This window comes from Meles meles, chromosome 19 (assembly GCF_922984935.1).
Source record: "Meles meles chromosome 19, mMelMel3.1 paternal haplotype, whole genome shotgun sequence".
In the NCBI taxonomy this organism is placed as follows: domain Eukaryota; kingdom Metazoa; phylum Chordata; class Mammalia; order Carnivora; family Mustelidae; genus Meles; species Meles meles.
Window position 1 is genome coordinate 10,876,857 of NC_060084.1, and position 23,761 is coordinate 10,900,617.

The 23,761-nt window shown below is 40.6% G+C and overlaps 1 protein-coding gene across 2 annotated transcripts in view; it reads right to left on the reverse strand.

Annotated features, from left to right (window-relative positions):
• CNTNAP4 (contactin associated protein family member 4) overlaps positions 1-23,761 on the reverse strand; it is a 260,192-nt gene that overhangs the window by 223,349 nt on the left and 13,082 nt on the right. For both annotated transcript variants that reach the window (XM_045989410.1, XM_045989411.1), the window contains exon 2: positions 461-571. In XM_045989410.1, the coding sequence (XP_045845366.1) occupies positions 461-571 (111 nt within the window). The remainder of the gene's footprint in view (positions 1-460; positions 572-23,761) is intronic.

Consider the following 23,761-nt stretch of genomic DNA (forward strand, 5'->3'; position numbering starts at 1 on the left):
CACAGGAGAGAAAATCCTGTCACCTATATTGAGAATGCAACAAACTGTGGGATTCTTATTTTTAAATAACTAGCATCTTTGAAAATTACCTCTTCTTCATGCTTCCTATTTAACTTGAAATAGGGGGTCAATTCAATTTTCATGGCTTCTATATATATAATGATTGTATATTGTTGTGGAAAGGTTTATTTTATAAGAGATATATGAAGCTCACCCATACTGAAGGAATTCGGTTCTTCTGGGGCTGAAATGATGATACAGGATTTTAAAATAGGATGTGACCCTTGGCCGTTCCAGAACCAGTCCTACAGGCCCTATATGTCCCATGAGTTCCAGCCATTTGCTCATTGAGAAATGACCTTCCTTTCACAATATATCACTTGTAATGATTTTATTATAAGAGAACGGAAAATTAATGAGATTCATCATGAACCAATCAGAAGGAAAAAAGCAGACTTACCATCTCTTCGATTTAGTCTTGCAAATCCAGCACCATGACTGCTAGAGAGTTCGGACGAACTGCTGAATGATGCCTGAGACAAGGTAGACACCAGAGGCTCATCACAATCATCTGCCAAAAGGGAAAATCCACATTGAGGTTAGTACAGTGCTGACAGCTTTCTTGGATCCAACAGGTCAAACAAAGCAAAAAAATACCAGAATCTCGAACAACATGCCCACGGCTTATACGCAATTTTCCATTAGAGGTCTATTAAGTTCAGTAGGAAAAGAAAAAAGAATTTAAAGACAAGAGAATAGGAAAATAGGGAAGAAAAATTTCCACAGAAATTATAATATCTTGAGGTAGAAAAAAGCTTTACCAAAAGCAAGAAACAAAAATACCTAATCAGCATGAATTTCTAAAAAATGTATATAAGGAAAGATTTATAAATTAAACTATATTAAAATTAAGAAATTATGGTTGCCAAAAGACACATAAAGAGAAACATCACCCAGGAAAAGTACGTGCAAAACAGCATATGATTAGTATCCCAAATTAAGGAAAATAAAACAAAATAAAGGAAAACAGGGGTGCCTGGGTGGCTCAGTTGGTTGAGCGTCTGAGTCTTAGTTTCAGCTCAGGTCACGGTCTCATGGGTTATGAGATCAAGCCCTGGGTTAGGCTCCATGCTCAGCAGGGACTCTGCTTGCAGATTCTTTCCCTCTGCCTGACCCCCAACTCACACACACACACACTCTCTCTCTAAAATAAATAAATCTTTTTTAAAAAAGAGAGAGAGAGAGAAAGAAAAACTACCTTTAAATCAGTTAGAGAGCACACTTGGAAAAAAAGCACAAGGGAAGAGCGGAGAGCTCACAGAACAGAACCTATATAAACTGATGATCTAACGCATCAGCAAAAAGAAGTGTAAATCAAGACTACAGTTAGATACTATTTTACAGACAGTATATTCTCAAGATTTGAGAATTTTGACAACACCAGATCATCTGCAGAATGTGGGCCAAAGAGAAGCTCCAACAGGCTGCTAGTGGGAGTGCAAATTTGAGCACCTACTTTAAAAATCAATTTGTCAGTAGCTTGTGCATTTGAACCTTCCGTACCCTGACGCTCCTCCAATTCCTTCCTGGGCAGGGTATCCCCTTATGCCTTCCTGGGCAGAGTATCCCCAGGACGAACCGCTGGTCTCAAGTTTGCCTTTCTAACCCAAGGATGTGATACAAGTACTAGTATTTTCTCTGTCCCATGAGAAGAGAAAAGTTGGGAAACACTGACCTAGAGAAACTCTTGCATCGTGCACCAGGAGACATGCAGTTTCTAGCAACATTATTCATAATAGGAAAGAACTGTTCACAACTCAAACACCCAATGACCAAAGAACAAATCAATGAATTGTTGTACTCGTCAGAGTGGAGTAATCTGCATCAGTACAAAGGAAACACAGGAATGCACACCTAAGATATGGTTGGATCTTTAGACATAAAATTTTTAGTGAAAAAAATCAAATTATAAAAGACCATATAAGACATATGTTTTGAGGGGCGCCTGGGTGGCTCAATGGGTTAAAGCCTCTGCCTTCGGCTCAAGTCATGATCCGAGCGTCCTGCGATCGAGCCGCGCATCGGGCTCTCTGCTCCGTGGGGAGCCTGCTTCCTCCTCTCTCTCTGCCTGCCTCTCTGCCTACTTGTGATCTCTGTCAAATAAATAAATAAAATATTTTTTAAAAAAAGACACGTTTTGCGTATCTTAAAAATAAGCAAAGCTAAGCAATATGCTGTTTAGGAATACATGAGAATTTTTAAAACTATTTAAAAAAAACAAATGAAAAGCATAAAATTCAGGATAGCGGTTACTTCTGGAGGAAGGTAATGTGTCTATAGTGTGTGTATATACATGTATGTATACATCAACATGCACAGAAGGATATATATGAAAGCATACATCTGTCTATCATCTATGCTTTTTTTTAGGATTTTATTTCTTTATTTGACACACACAGAGAGAGAGATCACAAGTAGGCAGCGAGGCAGGCAAAGAGAGAGGGGCAAGCAGGCTCCCTGCTGAGCAGAGAGCCCGATGCGGGGCTCGATCCCAGGACCCTGAGATCATGACCTGAGCTGAAGGCAGAGGCTTTAACCCACTGAGCCACCCAGGCGTCCCTATCATCTATGCTTTTATGTGTACCACATACAAAATTAAAAATAAGGCACAAAGAAAGAGGGAAGGGATAAGAATAATCTCATGGTGACCACAATATCCATATTTGCTTATTTTATATAAGAGTTAGCTCTTCAATATATTCAATCTTTATATATTTGTCTTTTATTTTATACAATTATTAAGTTGTTGCCATTTTTTACTCTAATCAGAAAAAATATTTCTTTCATATTTAGAATTTAACATAATTGGTAATTAAAAATCATGCAAGGTTATTGTCCCTATTTTTAAATTAACAGTAAGCAATTTCATTTACATTAATCTAGGAATTATCTAGATTCATCTGAAATTTTATGAAGCTTGTTCTGCCTGAACAGTTTTTTTTTAAGTCATTAGTAGTTCCATTGCTTTAGTATTCAAACTACAATATTTTTGCAGTCCCACTATTTGAAATGTTTTTCTTTAAAGCTAAATGTCTAGAGTATAAGAGATAAGGAATGCCAGCTTAACATCGGCATGCCTTTCAGAAGAATTTGCCTGAGAAAGCATTTCACTTTTTTTTTTTTTTAAAGATTTTATTTATTTATTTGACAGATAGAGATCACAAGTAGAGAGGCAGGCAGAGAGAGAGAGAGGAGGAAGCAGGCTCCCCGCCAAGGAGCCCGATGCGGGGCTCGATCCCGGACCCTGGGATCATGACCCGAGCGAAAGGCAGAGGCTTTAACCCACTGAGCCACCCAGGCGCCCAGCATTTCACTTTTTAAGACCATCTCATTTTCATTTAGAGTCCACTTTTTCTTCCTGCACACATGAAGTTCTTCAGCTAACTCTTAGGACAGGCTTGGTAACTGGCCCACGGTTCCTGCATGTCTACTGATTGGCCTAAGTACTGACCCTGTCCATCTGGTGGTAATTCAAGTATTAAGGAGGGCAGACATAAAGAAACACACAATCCGTAGGGTGACAGAGGGAGTTGATTACGCCCAACCATAAGCAACTTACCAAAATGCTTTAGAGCACTGTGGAAAGGGCCATGCGTGCGTCCGCACGTGCAAACAAGTGCATTATCTCTATGGGGAGAGGGATGTGCCGGTGTGTATTTACCAGAAGTACAGTCATTTTTGAATCATCATTAGTATTCAGGTGTAAGTGTGACCAAAAAAGGGTGTTTAACCGCAATTCACAATCAATTATGCAGATTCAAATCGATGTTTCAGATGTAAAATGCCTCTCCAGTGCAATCACTCTATATATTTACTGCTCATTTGTTTTTGCCATTATAAACTGAGAATCAATACTGTTCTATTTTTAGCTTATGGTGGGATTAAAATAAGAGAATGGGTGTGATTTCATTTATGGGGGAAAATACATAGGATATGGGAAATGGGTCAGGGAGGCTTCTGGTGTTTGGTAAAGTTCCAGTTATTGGTCTGAGTGGTGACTACATGACCTTATTATGTTTTACCACCAACATACATATTTCCCCCATGAACTACTGTGTGTTTATTTAGCAATAAAATATTCTAAAGTTATTCTTGCATAAAACTAATAATAACAAACAGATATTCAGTGAATATTCTGTGCTAAGAACTTAACAATTTCACAAAGTTATTAATCTCTATCACTCTCTCTCCTCTTTGAGATACCAATATTACTTACCGATGAGGTAACTGACATACAGACTTTGGTTAATTTGCTTGTCTCACTGTAGTGGAACCACGATGTCTAAAAAGTTAGCTGGGGCCTAGAATCCAGGATGTGAGAACGACATAACTACAACTACTATTTCTTTAGATTTGGAATACAGGAATTTCATCAGATACTATTACGACATAAACAACTGTCTCTCAAGAAGTCGTATTACTGGGGCGCCTGGGTGGCTCAGTGGGTTAAGCGTCTGCCTTTGGCTCGGGTCATGATCTCAGGGTCCTGGGATGGAGCCCCGCGTCGGGCTCTCTGCTGAGCAGGGAGCCTGCTTCCCCCTCTCTCTCTGCCTGCCTCTCTGCCTACTTGTGATCTCTCTGTCAAATAAATAAATAAAATCTTAAAAAAAGAGAGAGAGAGAAGTTGTATTACTCTTATTCCAGATGTGCCAAGCAACTTATTACCAAAAAAGTATAAAATAATAAACTATAAACTACTGATCTTCAACAGTCTTGAAACAACGGAGGGAGGTTTCAGATGGCAATAACGAGTCTGGAGCGAATAGTTCCCTCTAGACCTTAGGAAAATGGAATTATGGATTAAACATCAGTCTCCTGTGAACTGAATTCCAGAAAACAAGTTTTCTCTGATTGCAGTGAGATTCACGTTCTAGACTTGCAAAGCTGTGAACCACAGCTGAAGGTGACTTAACACCCCAGGGGACAGATAGCAACATCTGGAGACACTCTCGTCATTACAGCTCTGGGAAATTCTAGAATCTAGTGGGTGGAGGCCAGGGGTGCTGCCATCATCCTGCAGTGCACAGGGCAACCCTCCACAACAAAGAATTATCCAATCCCAAATGTCAATAGTGCAGTAGCTGAGAAACCCAATCCTGGACTCTAGAAAAGCAACCCAGTGAACTAGTCTTCTCTGGACTCATCTCTCATCTAGAACTCTCGGCTTCCTCAAATTTTCATGATTAATAATTTACAGCTTCTCAGAGAGCATATGATCATTGTCCAGAGTGCATAAATAAGTAAGTATTTAAGCAAGGAGCATTCAAATCTGAAATAACATACTAAGTCAGTTCAAAAACATAATTGTATTATTTTTAAACAAAATACGATGTCAGATCATTACCATCCTGGTCCCTTCATCAGAAATGTATATATATGTACATTTATTTTATGCACATAATAGTATGTATGTATTACAGTATGCACATAGTATATTTGCATATGCAAAATGTGTACTTATATGTATGTGTGTATAATATATAGATAATTTAATACATATATGTACATACATATACATATAACATAATGTATACATGTACATTAATAAGTACAAACTTAGCATTTGGCTATTAAATTATAAGTGATGGCATTCACTTACTGTATGCTATCCTCATAAATATATATGAATATATTTTATATGAACACATATACATATAAGTGTGTTATTAAAAAAGAAGATACATGTATACATATACATAAACATGAATTCACACAAACCAGAAATACACATATACATTATATCATTTATACACTATATGTATATATAAATGTATAAAAATATGTATTTATATGTGTCAATATTTTGTAGATTTAAAGTTATATATGCCTAGTACACACGCATTTACATGTCTGAATATGCTATAGGTTATACATATTATGTATCATTATGTTATAAATATATACACATATATTATACATACAACACATGTATTACATATATAATGTACACATTTACAAACATAAACATACAGTGTACAGTACTGGGCCTTCACACCCATCCCTGCAAGTCTCCGAAGGACTGCCCTGTCATCAAGCAGGGAGCACCTGTGCTAACTGTGGAGGGGGCAGTTTGGGACCGGACCTTCACCCTCTGTGGCCCCCTCCTGCTGCTGTGAGCAGATGTGCCGCCCAGGCTGGGGCTCTTAGCCCAGCCCACTTCTCCCCCAGTGCTGCAGCCCGCTCACCTCTGCTTCTGGCCCATCATTGGCCTATGTGCTGCCCGTTCTTTTTCTCTACAGCCCTTGCTTTGTCTCGGTGTGGAGGTCCTAGCCCCCAACTCTTCTCGATCTCTTTGGACACTGAGAAGGAAGGCTTCCGAATGACAGGAGCAGGATGGAACTGTTTGGCTGCCCTCCCCACCTGTTAGGATAGGCCGAGGGAGACTGAGGCCTCCCTGGCCCTCGGGGCTGCTCTTTGCACCCCTCACCACCTGCACGCAGGACAGGCTGGGCTGTCTACCTCCCAGCAAGAGAGTTCTGGCCGGCATCCACTTTCCTCCCAAGAGCTAGAGGGCAGAACGGGAGTCATCACAACTTCCTCTCAGGCTTTGGGCTGCCCGCAGTGCATGCTGGGGACTCAGCTCCCACCCCGTCCCACCCCTCACCCAGCTCAGCGGCCACACAGGTGAGTAGCCAACTGCACTTCCCCAACTCCCTGCAGGAACCAGATGTGGACAGAGTACAGCCTGACGTTTCTATGATCGGAGGGATCAGGCGGGGGGGTACATCTAGGTCAAAGGGGCACAGGAGCTCATTAAGAGTGCTGTGGCTTAAAAATACAGTCATTGGGTGCCTGGGTGGCTCAGTGGGTTATGGCCTCTGCCTTCAGCTCAGGTCATGATCCAGGGTTCTGGGATCGAGCCCCGCATGGGGCTCTCTGCTCCGAGGGGAGCCTACTTCCCCCTCTCTCTCTCTCTCTGCCTCTCTGCCTACTTGTGATCTCTGTATGTCAAATAAATAAATAAAATCTTTAAAAAAAAATACAGTCATTAAGGGGGAAGGCTTGTACTATTCAAAACCGTAGCAGGACATGTTTGGTTAATTAATGTCTTTTTCTATTCGAGGAAGAAATGGACATGACTCTTACTACTCTGTGTTTTTCCAAAATTGTTACTTTTTATTCAACCTTTCTGGAAGTCATATTAGAATTTCCACATTAGCCTTGATACACTCAGAAATGTGAAACTAGAGTTTTTAACCTATTTTTGTAAAAAAAAAAAAATTCTATACCCTGATTACATGTAGAAGATAATTTTAATGAATTCTGTTAGAATATCCATATAAACCTAATTTATATTGAGACATTTTCACATACACACACACACACACACACACACACACACACACACAGATACATAAACCTACAGCTTTCAGGCCAATATCTCAGAAAAGTCACCATTTATTCTTCACATGAGAGAAAAACTTACCATTGTCATTAAAAGACAATGATAAATTAGGTCTCTGGAAAACTGTGTATATAAAAAAACTCAATAGTCTCTTACAAATAAAGATGCAAGCTACAGTGAAAGTATTTGAATATAGCTCGATTGAAAGTAATTTAATTTTATTTTACTAAGGGCTTTAATGCATAATTCTCATAAGTAAGTAAAAGCTGTTCAGGTTTTAATAAAAGTAATTCAATTTTCTTAATCTCTGTGTAATACTACCTGTACTAAGATAATAGGTATATGTTATTAGCTGCTTATGTTCTCAGTGCTTCCCATGTATTAACTCATTTGATCCTGACAAATAGTCTGTATTACTTGATAGTATTAACTCCATTGGACAATTGAAGAAAAAGGTATACCATGGTTAAATAATTTACCCAAGGATACAGAACTCCTATTCTGAGTGAGTACACTATTGAAACAAATATTGGTAATCTAAAATATACTTGACCAAAACACAGGGCTGATTTGCAGTAGCATTTAGCTAAGTTGTCACTGAATAAAACAGCCTTCTCTATTATTTGGAAGTCCTGCCAAATCACTGCATGTCTGCTAATAAATCATGTTTCCCAGAGGATTATGCATTGGAGAAGGATAGGACTGGATTGAATAGGATAGGATATAATGGGACAGGATAGGATAGAGAGCAAACATAATTTTTTTTAACCAAAGTGGGACTTGAATTCACAACTCTGAGATCAAGACCTGAGTGGAAATCAAGAGTCAGACATTTAACCGGCTGAGCCACCCAGGCACTCTCATACTTAAAATATTTTAAAATTCCCATACAACTAGAGGCAGGGTTGAGATCTTAGACAAGGAGCTTTAGAAACGACAGAATCTCTGTCTTCTCAGAAAGACCTAGTCCAAATATTCCACTGACAGAATCAGGATTAAGAAATGGCCTTCTCTTCAAGAAATCCATTTCCATGAACAAAATGTCTTATTCTAATCTATATTATTGAAATTGTCATTCAGTTGAAATTAGGAATCATCAATTAATCTAAGAAATTATGGAATTGTGCTAGCCTATATAAAAAATACTGTGTACAAGCCAAGGCCTCATCCAAAAAATTAGACAACAAAATTGTTCTCTTACCATAAGCCCAGGCTAAGTTAGTTCTACAAATTGTTTAGGCCTAATTTCAAGATTCCAGGAGTAGTCCCATCTCCCCACCCTGGCATGGCACAGGATCCAGTCCCTCAGGCACCTCTGACTCTTGCCCAATTACAGAACAGGTATGCAAAAAGGCAATGGCCAGATGGTATGCAAAAATACAACTCTGACCTATAACCTACAGCAACCAGCCCAGGAAGCCAACCTACTATCTACAGTAACAAGCCCAAAAAGCCAAATAATAACCCCTGTATCAACTGGCCCCATACAGCCAGGACTTGGCTAATAACTTGCAATTTTGCTAATTTTTACCTCTGCTTTCAACTTAGTACTGGATAAATGTATTTAGTAGAGATTTCTAAATCTCTATCAAATATAGAAGGAACCAAATACACACACCTGATCAATCACATCAGATGTCCTGCTTCTGCTCAGCCTGCTTTCTGCTTCCCCATGTCAGCAGCCTCCAACCCGAGCATACCTTCAGGTATAAAGCTTTCCCTCCATCACGCCTGCCTTTGAGTCTCTGCCCAACACAGTGATGATGGTTGACTCCCTTGTGATAGTGAACTCAGAACCACTAGCCTTTGCCTCTTCTCAGGGTTTTCCTTTACTGCCATGATAATGAGTTCTTCCCAACTCTGCAGTCTCATCTGCTCAGTTGTAATCATCTCAGACATTTGCTGAGCACATCAAAGAAAAGCCCCAGAAGTTCATCCTAAGAACTTCCAGAAGACCCAGGTATGTCTGAAAAGCATCATCAGTGTCCTGATAAAAAAAAATACACGGATCAGCTCCAGGTTGTCTCTGGAACTGAAGGTGGAACCGGCGCCTTCAGTAATGCATCCTGGCTGCAGAAAGGAATCACATGGGGGAGATCTAAGACTGTCCTGTGACTGTTCCCCATTCCAGGTCACACTCTGACTTCCTTCGTCTGGGGTGTAGTGCAGCCAGTACCACGCTAGCTTAGAAACCAATAGAACAGACTCCCAGATTAATCCCTATCCAATGCAGAGTTTTGTTCCTTCTGCAAATGTCTTTCTGCTTTTCCTATGGCTTCATCAGGCTGGTTTAAAGATTGAAAAGTGGTTAGTGTTCCATACAACCCCCCTTCTTCCCTCCACAGCTAAGTCAACCACCCGTGTATGGAGGCAGCTACTACACAGTAACATTCTGGCAAGAAAAAGAAGTTTTGAGGAATAGTGATACAAGTGGTCTTAAATAAAATACAATTTTTCAGAAGAGCAGGTGACAAAAGATAGGCTGATCCTAATTTCATCTCCTCATCATCCAAAATAACGTTTCAACTCAACTGAATACCACTGAGTATAGACCACTGTTAAATTCTTTAGCTTCTTTGAGTATAAATTTGACCTTGGCATGATAATTAACACTCACGTGAGGGTACTAGCTTTAGGTATATGAAGTAAGACAAACATGAGCTTCTACCTTTATCCATCGGTGGCTTAAATCTAAGAACAACATATTGCCGCAATTTAAAACAAGTAAGTATCGGTATTTTTCCTAGAAGTGGTCAGACTCACGGGGTGATTTTCTCGTTGTCAAGAATTATTATTGCAGCAGCCTCTCAGGTTCTTTACATTTTCTCCTATAGACACCATATACACATTTCGTCCTATAGACGCCATGTGTGAATTATATTTGTAATTGTTTAATATGCTGTGATGTTAATGGGATAAGCTTTCACTTGGAGGCAAACACTGACTTACGTGTCCCAAGTTAGAGCTTTGGTTTGAACCGCTTTCCCAATTAATCTGCACGATTAATGGATTAATGGGAAGGCAGTTAACTTTTAATGACAACACAGCCAGAGGCTGATTGATTTTAGAGGCTTAATAGCAACTATTTAAAGTCCAGATTTTAGGACAAGGAGACCTACAAATCCAACAACAAAACCAACCAAAGTTGAAAAGGTAAAAGAAATAATTACAAAGCAAAGAGATATCAGAGCTCTAAGACCTGCACACGTCATAAACTTTTCCCAACAAAATGGCCACATGTGACACTGTGATGAAGGGATTAAAGACCTGTAACACATAACTTTAAGCAGTTCCTTTTACGACCACATCTAAATTTCAGAACTGACTCTTGATTTAAAAGGGACTTGCAGGGAAACTCTAGATAGTATAAAACTCAAAATAATTCAAATAGATTTCAGAATGTAAGACACAGATTAAGCTACCATTAAATCCATGGTAAGACAACTACAGTCAGGTGGTAATGAAGACATTTCTTTAAAAGACAATCGGTTTATAATATATTACACAGAACTTTTTCTTCTCCTTTTTCTTTTTCTTTCTAATAGGTTCATGTAATAATTTTTTTATTTCTTTTCAGCATAACAGTATTCATTGTTTTTGCACCACACCCAGTGCTCCATGATTCTTTTTTTTTTTTTTTTTTAGAATTTATTTATTTATTTGACAGAGAGATCACAAGTAGGCAGAGAGAGAGGAGGAAGCAGGCTCCCGCTGAGCAGAGAGCCCGATGTGGGGCTCGATCCCAGGACCCTGAGATCATGACCTGAGCTGAAGGCAGAGGCTTAAACCACTGAGCCACCCAGGCGCCCCTGCTCCATGATTCTGGAGTGAATTACACAGACTTTGTTCTTCATAGCCCAGGAATAGAGACAGAGAAAGTAAATGGCTGCTGTAGTAAGTTTGCTGTTTGTCAAATTGCCACCAAGTTGGTCTCTGAAAGCAACAAAAATTAATTATCTTACAGTTCTGATGTCTGAAGTTCAGACTTAACTTCATGGGCTAAAATAAGGTTTCAGCAGGGCGATGTTTCTTCTGGAGGCTCTGGGGGAGAATCTGAATGCTTCCCTTTTCCACCTTCTACAGGCCCATTCATTGCCTTACATATGGCCTCTGATTATCACACCTCTCCCTGACTCTCCTGCTGCTTCCACTATTGAGAATTCTTGTGATGACATTGAGCCCACCTGGATAATCCAGGATAATCTCCCCATCTCAAGAGTCTTAATCTAATAACATCTGCAAAATCCTTTATGCCCTACAAAGGTAGCATAGTCAAAGATTCCAGGGATTAAGATGTGCAGTCCTTGGAAGGCCATTACTCCGCCTGCCACAGTTAGCAAACTAGAGGTGTAGAACCAAGAAAGGAATTTTTTTGCAGATTCTATGCCTCCAAATATTGCCCATTCATTGTTAAAATGCACTTTTGAGTCTGATGTGGGGACACACATATATTGCTTTAAAGATGAGAACTCCCATTTTTAGTAAGCCATTAGAGTTAATGGAATCCACACATATGACTGCAATTTGAGACAGACAAGACTGGTTCATTCCCAAAGCCACTTGGAAGATTACCCCAAGCCTCTCCTCAGTGTGCAAAGCTGGGACATTTTGAGCAACTGCTTCCTTCCCAAGTCATAGCCATACTTCCCTTTACTATATGTTACTCCTCCTGAGAGCCACCACCCCTCACTCCCTTCTGGAAGGTCCCTAACCTGAACAGGCATCTATCATGGCACCTCCTAAGTGGTCTGGGTCTCCACTTGCTGGGATCACATGATCAGCGTCACATTGTACCTGTCACCCCATGCAGAAGCCAGCACGTGGTGTAGCATAGTGAGTTCAAGTACAGCTTTGGAGCCATCCTCCCTCAGCTCAAGTCCTGCCTCTTCCAATTACTAAGTGATCTTAAATGCTTCATTGAAACTGCCTCCCCCCATCTCTAAATGGGGATCACGAATATACTAAGGTAAATAGGGGTTTCTGAGGATTAAATGAGTCAGCATATACAGAGTACTGGCACCTGGTGTATAAGTACATATAAGTGTTTGTGATTGCTGCCCTAAGTGTTTATTATTACAAATCTAAAACTCCAAGAGTTGGAAATGAATAAAATTTAGCTGGATTATCTCTTACAAAATTTTATTATAGGAATTTTCCCTTGAGAAGGAGAGGGGGGTAGCATTTAACGTGCTAAACACAGTGTCATCCTACCCTCTAAAAAAATGAAAAAAAAAATTGGCACAGAATTACTAACCCAAAAAAGGAAGCAAAGCGTCCTTGCAATGCACTGGTTTCCCATTAAGAAACAATTTTTAGGGGCGCCTGGATGGCTCAGTGGATTAAGCCGCTGCCTTCGGCTCAGGTCATGATCTCAGGGTCCTGGGATCGAGCCCCACGTCGGGCTCTCTGCTCTGCAGGGAGCCTGCTTCCTCCTCTCTCTCTGCCTGCCTCTCTGCCTACTTGTGATCTCTCTCTCTGTCAAATAAATAAATAAATAAAATCTTTAAAAAAAAAAGAAACAATTTTTAATGTTCCAAAAGGCCATATTTTTCTTTATATCTCTTAAGCTTTAGATATATTTTCTTTTCTTTTATTTAGATTTAGATTATTACAGGGAAACAGGATTTAAGTCTGCGTATAATACAGAAATTGAGTGGCCACAATTCCCAAGGAAAGTGGAAAGGAATTCAGAGAACACGGGCATCTTTTCATTTGGACACCTTTGATGATGTCATTAGAATGTTCGGGAGCATTCGCGCTGTGCCCAGCGAGATCACATGTGCACGAACTCACAGCAATGATGACTTCCTAAGTGTGTGCTATTTCCATTAACTGATATTTTCAACCTGAAATTGTGATGTTTTAGACTTTGATTCCTAGAGGGAAAATTGAGTAAGCCTCAATTCAATTCCTATTCTAGTCATATTAGATGATATTTCGACATTTCTGAGCAAATACTCCATTTTATTACTAAATTATTTTAAGATTTGTTATTTGTGTCTCAAAATATCGCACTTAAAGATGAAGGCTGAAATGATGCATAGTGATAAGGAGTTTCTCTGCAGATAAATGCTTTTTAATAAGTGATTCCATAAAGCAATTTTAATAAACAGCTATTTCTAACTAAGGGTGGGAGAGAGGGTACTAAGCCAACCAAAAACAATAATCTTCCTTGAGTAATAACATGAAATTAGATGGAGGATATTTCCATTTCATTGGTTAAGATTATTGTGTTTGATTTCATAATCAAGCAGCGGACAAGCTCGACTGGCCTTGGGGTACATTCCCACTCTGCTTTTGACAGCTTAGTTAAAAGCTGGCTGAGCAGATATGAGTTTGCTCAGCAAGAGAAGAGGCTGATAGCTGCTCTGAGCTCTCGAACCTCCCTCTTCCCAACAAAGCCACACCCTCACTACAGAACCACAGGCTCCTGCAAGGACACCTGGATGTCTCCAACCCCTGAGCTCCTTAAATATAAGTAGCACCATGGCACAGGCAGCTCTCTGCTGGGAAGATAGCCAAGGGTGTGATCCTTCAGGAAGCAGAATTCTAAGACAGCCCTCAAAATTCCAGCCCCTTGCTACAAATACCTCACATAACCTTCTCCCCTTGAGTGCCGGCAAAATCTGTGAATGCGATGGGATATCATTCCTGTGGTTATATTACATTAATGGCAAGAGGTATTTTGCAGATGTTGTTAATTAACTAAGATCCCTAATTTAGCTGATTTTTAGTTACTAAAGAGGGAGATTATCCTGGGTGACATGACCTAATCAGGGGAGCCCTTCAAAGAGTCCTAAAGGTCAAAGACACAAACAAGAAGCGTGAGTGAAACTCCCCCCACCAGCCTTGAAGGAGCAAACTGCCAGGTTATGGTAAGCACCCCCCTCTAGGTGCTCAGAACAGAGCCAGACCGAGAGCAAGCAAGACAATCAACGGCCTCAACTGCAAGGAAGTAAACTCTGCTAACAAACACCTGACTCCAAGCCTTGGACTAGACTGCAGGACACGCCCTTTGTGCTTCTAGGTCTTTCATCTCTTTCTAAAACTACTGTAACCCTTCCAACATCCTGATAACATTCCTTATACCAAATACTGGGAACTCCTTTACTTCCTGGTCTCTCAGTGTATCTGAGGTCCCATATTATTTACAAACACCATTCTATTAGTTGTTAATGTTATCTTAGGTATATGTACTATGCCTCAAATTAGATCAGAAATAACTTAAAAATAGAAAATACATATTTTCATTCCTTAGCATATCCCACCAGTATCTACTAATAATAGTAGATACTAATAGTCACCATTTGACTTTAGAACTTAAAATACTAACATACTAAAATACGAAGAGTCGCCATTTGACTTTAAAACTTAAAATAATTGGCTTAAAATAATCCTTGGAACTCTGAATATGCTGAAGGTATCACAAGTGGCCATGACATGTCATTTTGTTTTTCAAGACTACTATGACTTAAAACTGGAAGCTGTCATAACACAACACAAAACTTAGCAGTGCCATTCGAAATCTTTCTCTTTTTCCAAGCTAATTGTTTATATACTTTTCCTACACACACTTCTCTAGAATTAGAATCATGTATAGCTCTTACTCTGTTTTCATGTATAGAAGTGATTCCTGTCACGATCGTTCCTACAAAATTCTGAGCTGACCCAGGGTTTTTTCACTCGTTCACACTGCACCTCCCCAGTATAAATGCCGTCTTCTCAACCTATCACTCGGGTTCTTCCCTGACATATGTCATAGCGTCTAATCCACGACATCGTCATGACAAGCAGCGAAAGCATTACTAAGATGAACAGATCGGTGCTAATGTACCAGTGACGTTTTAACTGGCGTCCTCTAGAGAAAAACGCTAAGAACAGCAATAGTTACGCGTAGCGTGTGCTATGTTCCAGCCACATCAAATCCTTACCAGAATCCTGCGAGGAAAACACTGTCTCCGTTTTCTAGATGTGGACTTGAAGGTCAGGAATTTAAATGTCCTGCTGAAGGCTTTGGCTTATGACTTTTTGCCATTCGGCGCCTTCACTTTGAACAACTACGTTACGTCGCCAGCATAGCTCTCCCACTCGGTTGCCCAAGCCGTCGAAGGGTTACTTGAGCAAGCACACTGAATACGCTGTCCTAAGTGGACACGACGTGGCACAGGCGAGGTTCTTTGTATAAAGGATAATGGAACACATTCTCTGTGGTGACATTTCTTCAAATGTGCATCAGTGATGCTCTAGACATCGCTTGCAAAAAGTTGGCTTATTCAACCTTTTTTGAAGATAAAATATGGCGGCAATAGATGCGATTAAAAACCCCTACCGGGTTTTTGCTCCATTCCTTTGCTTCATAAAAAGAGATCCCAAGGGTCTGCCTATGAGAAACCTTATACAAGGGTGATGGTCCTGGAACTGGCTGGCAACCTAGTTGGCCAGGATGGCTGCAGGCAGCTGAGCCCTTGGAGAGCTTCATATGGCTGCAGCCCCCATGACTTCCGGGATGTGGTCACTTCACTCACTGGCTTTCTGCCTGAATTTCACATTCCAATGAATTTCTCCACTTGGAGATTGAGAATTGAGGCCAGCATTAAGGCTCTGGCAGCTTCTCAGCACTGTCCCTCCTCGCACCCTACCCCTACACACATGAATGCAGTCATCTAAATAATCGCATTGCCCTCCATAAAACCCAGAGCCTTTATTCCAAACTCATCTTTAACTCTACTTCCTCTTGTCCCATTAACCCTTCATATCAATGCTCTATGACCATTACGTTTTGGTTCAATGTGATGATCACATTTTGATTAAACGAGCAGTTCTGTTCATGTTCTTTACTCTGCGCCACTGCGAGACTGCGAGACCATCAGCTTGGAATCTCCTCCACACCAGGAGCCATTGGTGGACCTCCTCAGGCTCAAGTGCCCTCCTTGTCCTCGGGGCACCCTGTGTAAGACTCTTACACAATAATTAATACGCTGAAATTCTGTGCCCACGTGCTTCCGTCCCCGTCTCTATGTTCAGCCCCACGGTGTAGTTGGAAAGGCCCCAAGCTTCTGGCTGTGGCAGTAAAATCAAAGAGGTGGGTGCAGAGACACTGAGAGGCAAACAGTAGTAACGTGTGACCACTCGCAGAGACGGGTGAAGGTGGCACAGAAAAATGACTCAGAGGGTTTCTGGCTGTGGGTTACCAGAAAAAGATGAGGCATCTGATAGGAAGAGGAGGGGACAGCAGAGCACACATGACTTCTGGAGTCTAGGTTAGCATCTGACTTATCAGGTCTTTTGGTACAAATATTACTATTAAAGAAATCTATAAAACAGACATCTTTATAGCTTGCACGTGCCAAACAAAATCACAGAGGGCAAGTTGTTTGGAGTTCTCGGGTAAAGTGACCTGAAAACAGCACGCTGGAGGATTCATACAGAACCACTAATACAGTGAAAGTTTACCTATTGACCAACCAATGGATTGATCATAACTTTGGGGGCTTCTTTTTGATTAGTAGATGTTGACAAGTTTAAGACATAACAACTAACTACTTCTAAGCCTGAGAATATATATTTCATTTAAGTTAAGGGAAGTTTACGTGCTGGATTGGAATCAAGATCTTCCTGTAAACTTCCTACCTCCTTCTTTGGTACTAAGGATTTAATTACTAAGGATTTAATTTCCGTTGTAAATTAACTCATACTACGTACCTCTGGAAGAACAGGTCCTTCGCTCTTTAGAGCTACAACATAATAAATCGAATATATTATTGTCGTTGAATAAACATAAATATAAACGGTCACCTTTGATGATAGCTCGTTCAATACCTCAAGTTGTTTGCAGTGTAGATCATTTCTAGTGGCAGGGCACATTCTTACTTACTAGAATTCTGAGTATATGTTTGCTGGTTTGAAGCAACATTTAAATTAAATGAGTGTATTACAAATGCTGAAATCTAAATGGCCAAGAAGAGCCAGCTAAATAGCATCATCGATTGTAACAGCTTTCTGAAGACCAGTTGCTGGTTTGGTTGGCCTCGAAATTCAGATGTTTAAGATATTAGAACGCTTTTTAAAAGAGAAGTTTCCTTCTCGTTTTTAGTAAGTCCTCTGAGTTCACATACACATCAGTAAAGGTTATTTCTTGACAACTCTGTCGAGTAAAAAACCTTCCGGGTTTTTCTTCATAGCTGGACATGTCCAGGGACGTATTTTTAAAATGTAATAGCTGCCGGTGGAGGGCCATTCAAAGCCTCAAATGCTTCCTGTCACAGATTTTTAAACCTCATGAGATGGTGTAACACCGTAGAACGCGCTGGGGAATGGAAGCTTCCTGGAAGGGAGGTTACCTCAGCTCTTCTCAGTGCTTGGGATATATCAAATATGGTCAACAATCCAACAGAATTCACCTCTGGCTTCCAAATCCTTAGATACAGCACAAGAATTGAGTTCAAAATGATGTGGCATATCCAAAAATGGTTCAGTTAACACCACCTCATGAACTGTACCATTTTTCTTCTTCTCTCTCTCCCGCCCTTCCATTCTGAGAGCAGAGTCTATACATCTTTATAGGCCTGTTTTCTAGTACGCACTTCAACAGGGCAAGCACGGGGCAAATGTTTAATTAAATTGAACATAACTTGAAGAGCATATTGTAAAATTTTAATCAACTTTCGCTCTTCCATTTTATCTGTGTCCTCTTCTTACACATTAAGTGATGGATATGACTTCGGGGCAGAATGTATTTGTCCCAAAGTATTTAAACAACTCCACTGAACAGGCCTTCAGCCTCTTATCATTAGAGGCAAATATTGAATCTCTACTATCTGAGCCAAGTGGCTGGGGCAGGGGCAGGTATTTGAGAGGGAGACAAGAAAACCTACTAGGTATCAGTCACAGGGAAGAAGAACACTCCATGAAACCTTCAATTCAGGATATATTCTGGTTCCTGCCAAAAGTAAAAGACTTCATTAAAATGCAGCCATGTGTGACGCCAGAAAGTATTCTGTGTGAGCCTTATCTCGGAAAGACTGTCCTCGGTATGTCACCATGGCACGAATCTTTGTAAAATACTGCATTATACATATCACACACAATCTCAAGAAAATTTAAATATGATCTTTGTAGGCAGGTTGGAGAAGAGAATGGAAAAAGAAAAGAAACAAACGTGAAGAGAGTTAAAATTCCTTCATCGGGAAGAAGGCAGCTACACAGGAACTGCATATTGCACTTTCTGGAACGTAAAGACATTTATAATAAAACTGAAGTAAAAGCCGCCAGCTGGAAGCGACCTCTCCTTGCTCTGAAGCATCTCTTGGGTTCAGTCCGTCAGGGTGTCCTGTCAGTCTTTCATGTTCACGCGGGACAAGTCTGCCGCCTGCTCCGTATGGCCTCCATCACTATCTGGGTTATTTCGTAGCTCTTATTACTTCTTACAGGAATTAATTCACCAGCTAAATATCTGTTTTCTATGTTTCCAGCTTAGATGCTATTGCCTTGCCTTTCCCCCGTTATTCCCAACTTTACACTGCCAGGAGCTTTGACTTTACAAAATACACATCTAATCAATGTCCCACACGTGCAGCTAACACTTAGAGTATTAACGTGACCTTAGAGATAAAATCCTTAGGACTTCCCCGGACTGCTTCATGACTATTTCTTTAGCTTTCTCTGCTGCCACTCCTCACCCTCAGTCAGCCCTGGATGGCTTATGGTGCCTTCAGATGCTCCATGCTTTTGTGGGGCTCCTTCTCATTAGAGTGTGCTTCTCCCTTCTTTTCTCTCCTGGTTCTCCCATTCATCCTTCAAGAAATAGCTATCTCTGGTGCTCTGCCTATAACCACCCAAATGTCTTGCCTCTCACACTGTGCTGTGCTCTTTTTCTGGGACCAGAAAGTGACAAAGCTGAGCTTTAGGCCAAAACAGCGATGAGCACATGGCCTGTAAGGACACTGGTCACCCCGGCAGTGCCCTGAACAGTACTGCATGTTCTGTTGTAAAGGAAAGCAAAACCTTAGGCATAAAATATGATTTCAAAAGCATTATGTATCTGGGAGTCAGCACTACCATTCTCAGTTGTCGGCAAGAAGTTACTGATTGTGACCATTTTAACATTTCAAAACCACTGATGCTGAAGACATGTGTAATGATAGGTAGCATGCTAAAGATTTGTTGAGTGAATAAATGAATAAAATGAGCAGGGTAAGGTGAAACCCCAAGAGGCCTCCGAAATTACAAGGGTGAGAAATGCTTTAATAGACTGAAGGAACAATCGTGTAACCCAGGGAAGAGTTATTGTATGAAACCAAACACATCTGGGGATTGTAAACATTATTTCACCAAGAATTTTTATAATATATTTAACTAGCATTTCTTTCTTAGGTATAATCCTCTGAATCATCAGTGCCAACTGAAAAATAACCAGGGTCCCAAAGCATGCAATGTCAGGGTTCATTTAACATGGAACATATTCACCCAGTGTAATTTGTAGGGATAAATTCCCAAACTATCAACTCAAAGTCAGTAAAAAAATACAAGAACTCATCTTTTGTCAAGTCTAGTAGTATTACTGGTCATTTACTGATCTTCAAAGGACATGAGAGGAAGCACATGAGAGGTAAACAAGAGTTTACCAAATAAATCAGAATGGCATTACCTCAGGAATTTAGACCGAAGCAGAGCATGTATCACAGTCTACCTTTCATTATACTGTAAGGCATGTCTTTCTGTCTTCCCCCTTTGGTTTTGTCCCCCGAATAGAGGGAGTTATGATTTTACCCTGCTACCCTGACTAGAACAAGAAAACTCATGGGGAGCTGTTTGAGAGGCTGAGTAGATGGATGGATAATTTGCTTGCCCAGCCTCCGAAATCTAGAAACCCCATGGTAACTCCGATATTTGTTTTTCTATGCATCACATCACATCGGAAGCTTGTTTAGAAATAAGCAGATACCTTGAAATGGCAACTGCATAGACAGACAGGGACTTACTCTGTTTCCATCTCTTGTTTTTAGAAGAATGTATAGCTTAAGAAGCATCTATCGGATGTGACGTATAAAACTGGCCACAAACTTTCAGTTCAAAACACTCCACTAAAAATGCTCCATTTGGGGGCACCTGTGTGGCTCAGTGGGTTAAGCCTCTGCCTTCGGCTCAGGTCATGGTCCCAGGGTCCTGGGATCAAGCCCCACATCGGGCTCTCTGCTCCGCGGGAAGCCTGCTTCCGCCTCTCTCTCTCTCTCTGCCTGCCTCTCCAACTACTTGAGATCTCTGTCTGTCAAATAAATAAAATTTAAAAATTAAATTTAAAAAATAAATAAATAAATAATAAAAAATAAAATTTAAAAATGCTCCATTTGGTTCTGGGCATCAATTGTGTCTTTTAATTTTAAAAAATAGTTCATTCTAGGTGAAGCAATAAATTTCAACTCTTAAGTTTAAACATTTGCTTGTACTATTTCAGCTGGTATTTTGTCAAGCACATGAAATATGGGATTAAATACCTTTATTTTCGACAATATCCAATTAGTTCCAAGCTATGAAGGTATATTTGTGAGACACTGCCTTAAGTGCAGAGTCACAGAAGTCCACCTAACAAATGCATCGTACAAATTACAGGCCAATTAATTAATGCCTTACCAAACATTTTCCCTTAGGATTTTTTACTTGTGGAATCAGGAAGATAAGAAGGGAACTAGAAGGCATCTCATCAATATAATTATATCAAATAAAATATTATTAAAATGGGAGTCTCATTGCTTTGCTTGACAGAACAGGTATGTAAAGGTGTGGTATGCTGTGTGTACAAAGGGAGGAGGAAATTTCGAGAGCCTTGGGCATACTATAAAAAGAACTGGGCTAGATGAATAGGGGTCAGCAGTCAGAGAAAGAATGAAGCACAAAGTGCCCTTAATGCCTCTGATATTTTTCTTTTTTAGAAATGGGTTGGGATTAATGAGGAGCGCATTCAAAGACATATCAGATATTTCACAGAATCCTGTCTACTCCCTGGAAAACTGGCTCAAACATATGGCTGTTGGCCATTCAAAACTGGAAATCTGAAACATTTTCTTTTCCATTTTGATCTTCATTAAATATGGGTTGCTCTCCCTGATTTCAGAGGGAAGAACAATATTGAGGAATACTGGTCTGTTTTTGTGAGATGCTGAAATTTTTCTCAGAAAGATAGAAGAAATCCTAAGTCTTTCTAAAGAAAGACAGAACTCTAAAGACACCAGAAGGATATCAAAGTCAGTATCAAGGGAGGAGTGAAACGGCAGGTAAGAGGTTCTTTCCGTAAACAGTGACTCATGCCTTCTGGAGAAAACACTAGGCTCCTGGTTACAACCTGGTTACACCCGCAGCAGCCCATCAGAGGCCAGGGGCATGGAGCTCCTGAGAGGGACACATGTAGGGATGATTGGTGGTGCTGCTGAGGGCTGCCAAGACGAGACAGCGGTGTGTATAACTGACAGGACCAATTGATGAGTGAGCGGGTTTCCTGCAGGGTGACAGATGCGCTTCTGAGATCTGTCAGACGTGGCAATCTCTACCCACCTCCTCTGATCCATGCTTGAACAAACGATACTGCTAGAAGAGACAGAGAACCATCTTCAAGTGTTATAAATCCTTGAGCAGGAAAGGGAAGTGTGGAAGACAGCTATTGTTTTAAATTTCTCCTTCCAAGAGAAATTTAGATTTTTGCCAAAGTGGGACAAAGACATTGGACAGTTTGTGACACTGCTATTTGTAAATGGCTTCAGATACTGTGATGTTAGAGAACTATGAGAATCTGAAGATCGCCAACACTAGTACAAGCAGATACTGGTAGACTAGGAGAATTTAAAAATAAATCAGTGAACAATCAATTGGTTCAAAATAGAGGAATGTTTAAATAAGAGTGCATCCACTTGATAGATTATTACGAACCATTAAAAAAGATAAATACAAAGACTATTTAGCCACAAGAGAAATGCACTGGAGAGATGGAAAAACACCCATAAGAGGAAACTGGGTGCGAACAGATGCTGTGTTAAGATTGAGCGAAATAATGTATGGCAAACATCTGTTCCCGTTCCCAATACTAGAGGGCATTCTACAAATTTAAAATTAGACAAATTTTAAATTGAATTTAAGGAAGTTATTAGAATCATGGCTGTTTGTTCATTTTATTTACGTCGTATTTGTTTGTTTGTGGCAAGACACAGAAGGATCACGGGAAGAAAAGGGAGAGCCTGAGATTTGCAGACAGAAAGAGGAAAAGCACCAGAGAAAACAAACTGCAAAATCCACTTTGGAGAAGGGGACATGAGAAACACACAGAGCAAATCACTCCGTAACTGCGGCTCGGCAACACGGAGGAGAAAGTAATTTGGAGGGGGATAGAATAACATTTGTGATAAAAGCTGTGGGAGTGTGGATGATAAATAAGGAGGTGATTTTTAATAAAGGGAAGTAAATTATCATCCTGTACATCTCTAAGACTTGTTGGAAGGACGATTTAGAACAGAATAATGCTCACAAAGAAAATGATTTGCTTCAAAGTTATAAAGCCATTGTGAAATGATGGGAAGGCAATCTTTGGTGTCGTTAAGATGCACTCCTCTAAGGGATATCAGAAACTCTCGGGTGGAGAAGGTAGAGAGCACCAGGCGCAGATAAAAGGAGAGAAGAGACAGGACGGCGGTAGCTAGCAACCAGGCAGCAGGAGCTAATGGAGAAAGAAACGCACTGGGTGTCATCCTAGCAACATCACTGGGAAGGGAATCAAGTGGAAGACGATGTCACTCACCTGATACGTTTCAATCAGTAAAAACAACGTATCTGCTGTTGAACTTGCAAAAATTCTCCCAAATATCAAGAGATTTACTTTATTCAGGCAGCTGAGACGGGGACAGCACTCATTACAAACTGAATTGTGCCCCCCCCCACCTCAAAATTCATATATTGGAGCCTTAACCCTCAATGTGACTGTATTTGGAGTCAAGATCCAGGGCCTTTAAGGAAGTAATTAAGGTTACATGGGCTCATAAAAGTAGCTCCCGTCAGCAGCACAGGCCCTCATCGTGGGATGAGACTGATGGGACTGGCGTCCTGACAGGAAGAGGAAAAGACACCAGGGATCTCTCTCCCTTTTCTCCACACAAGGACACAGTAAAAGGGTGGCCATCTGCAAACCACAAAGAAAGTCCTCACCAGAAACCAACCCTGCCAGCGCTTTTGAGTTCCAGCCTCCAGCACTGGGAGAAAACAAATCTCTGTGGTTTAAGCCTCCCAGCCTGTGCTATTTGTTATGGCAGCCCTCACAGACTAATACAACGCCCAAAGGGAATGGAGACGGGAATGGGCAAGGAGAGGGATTTAACA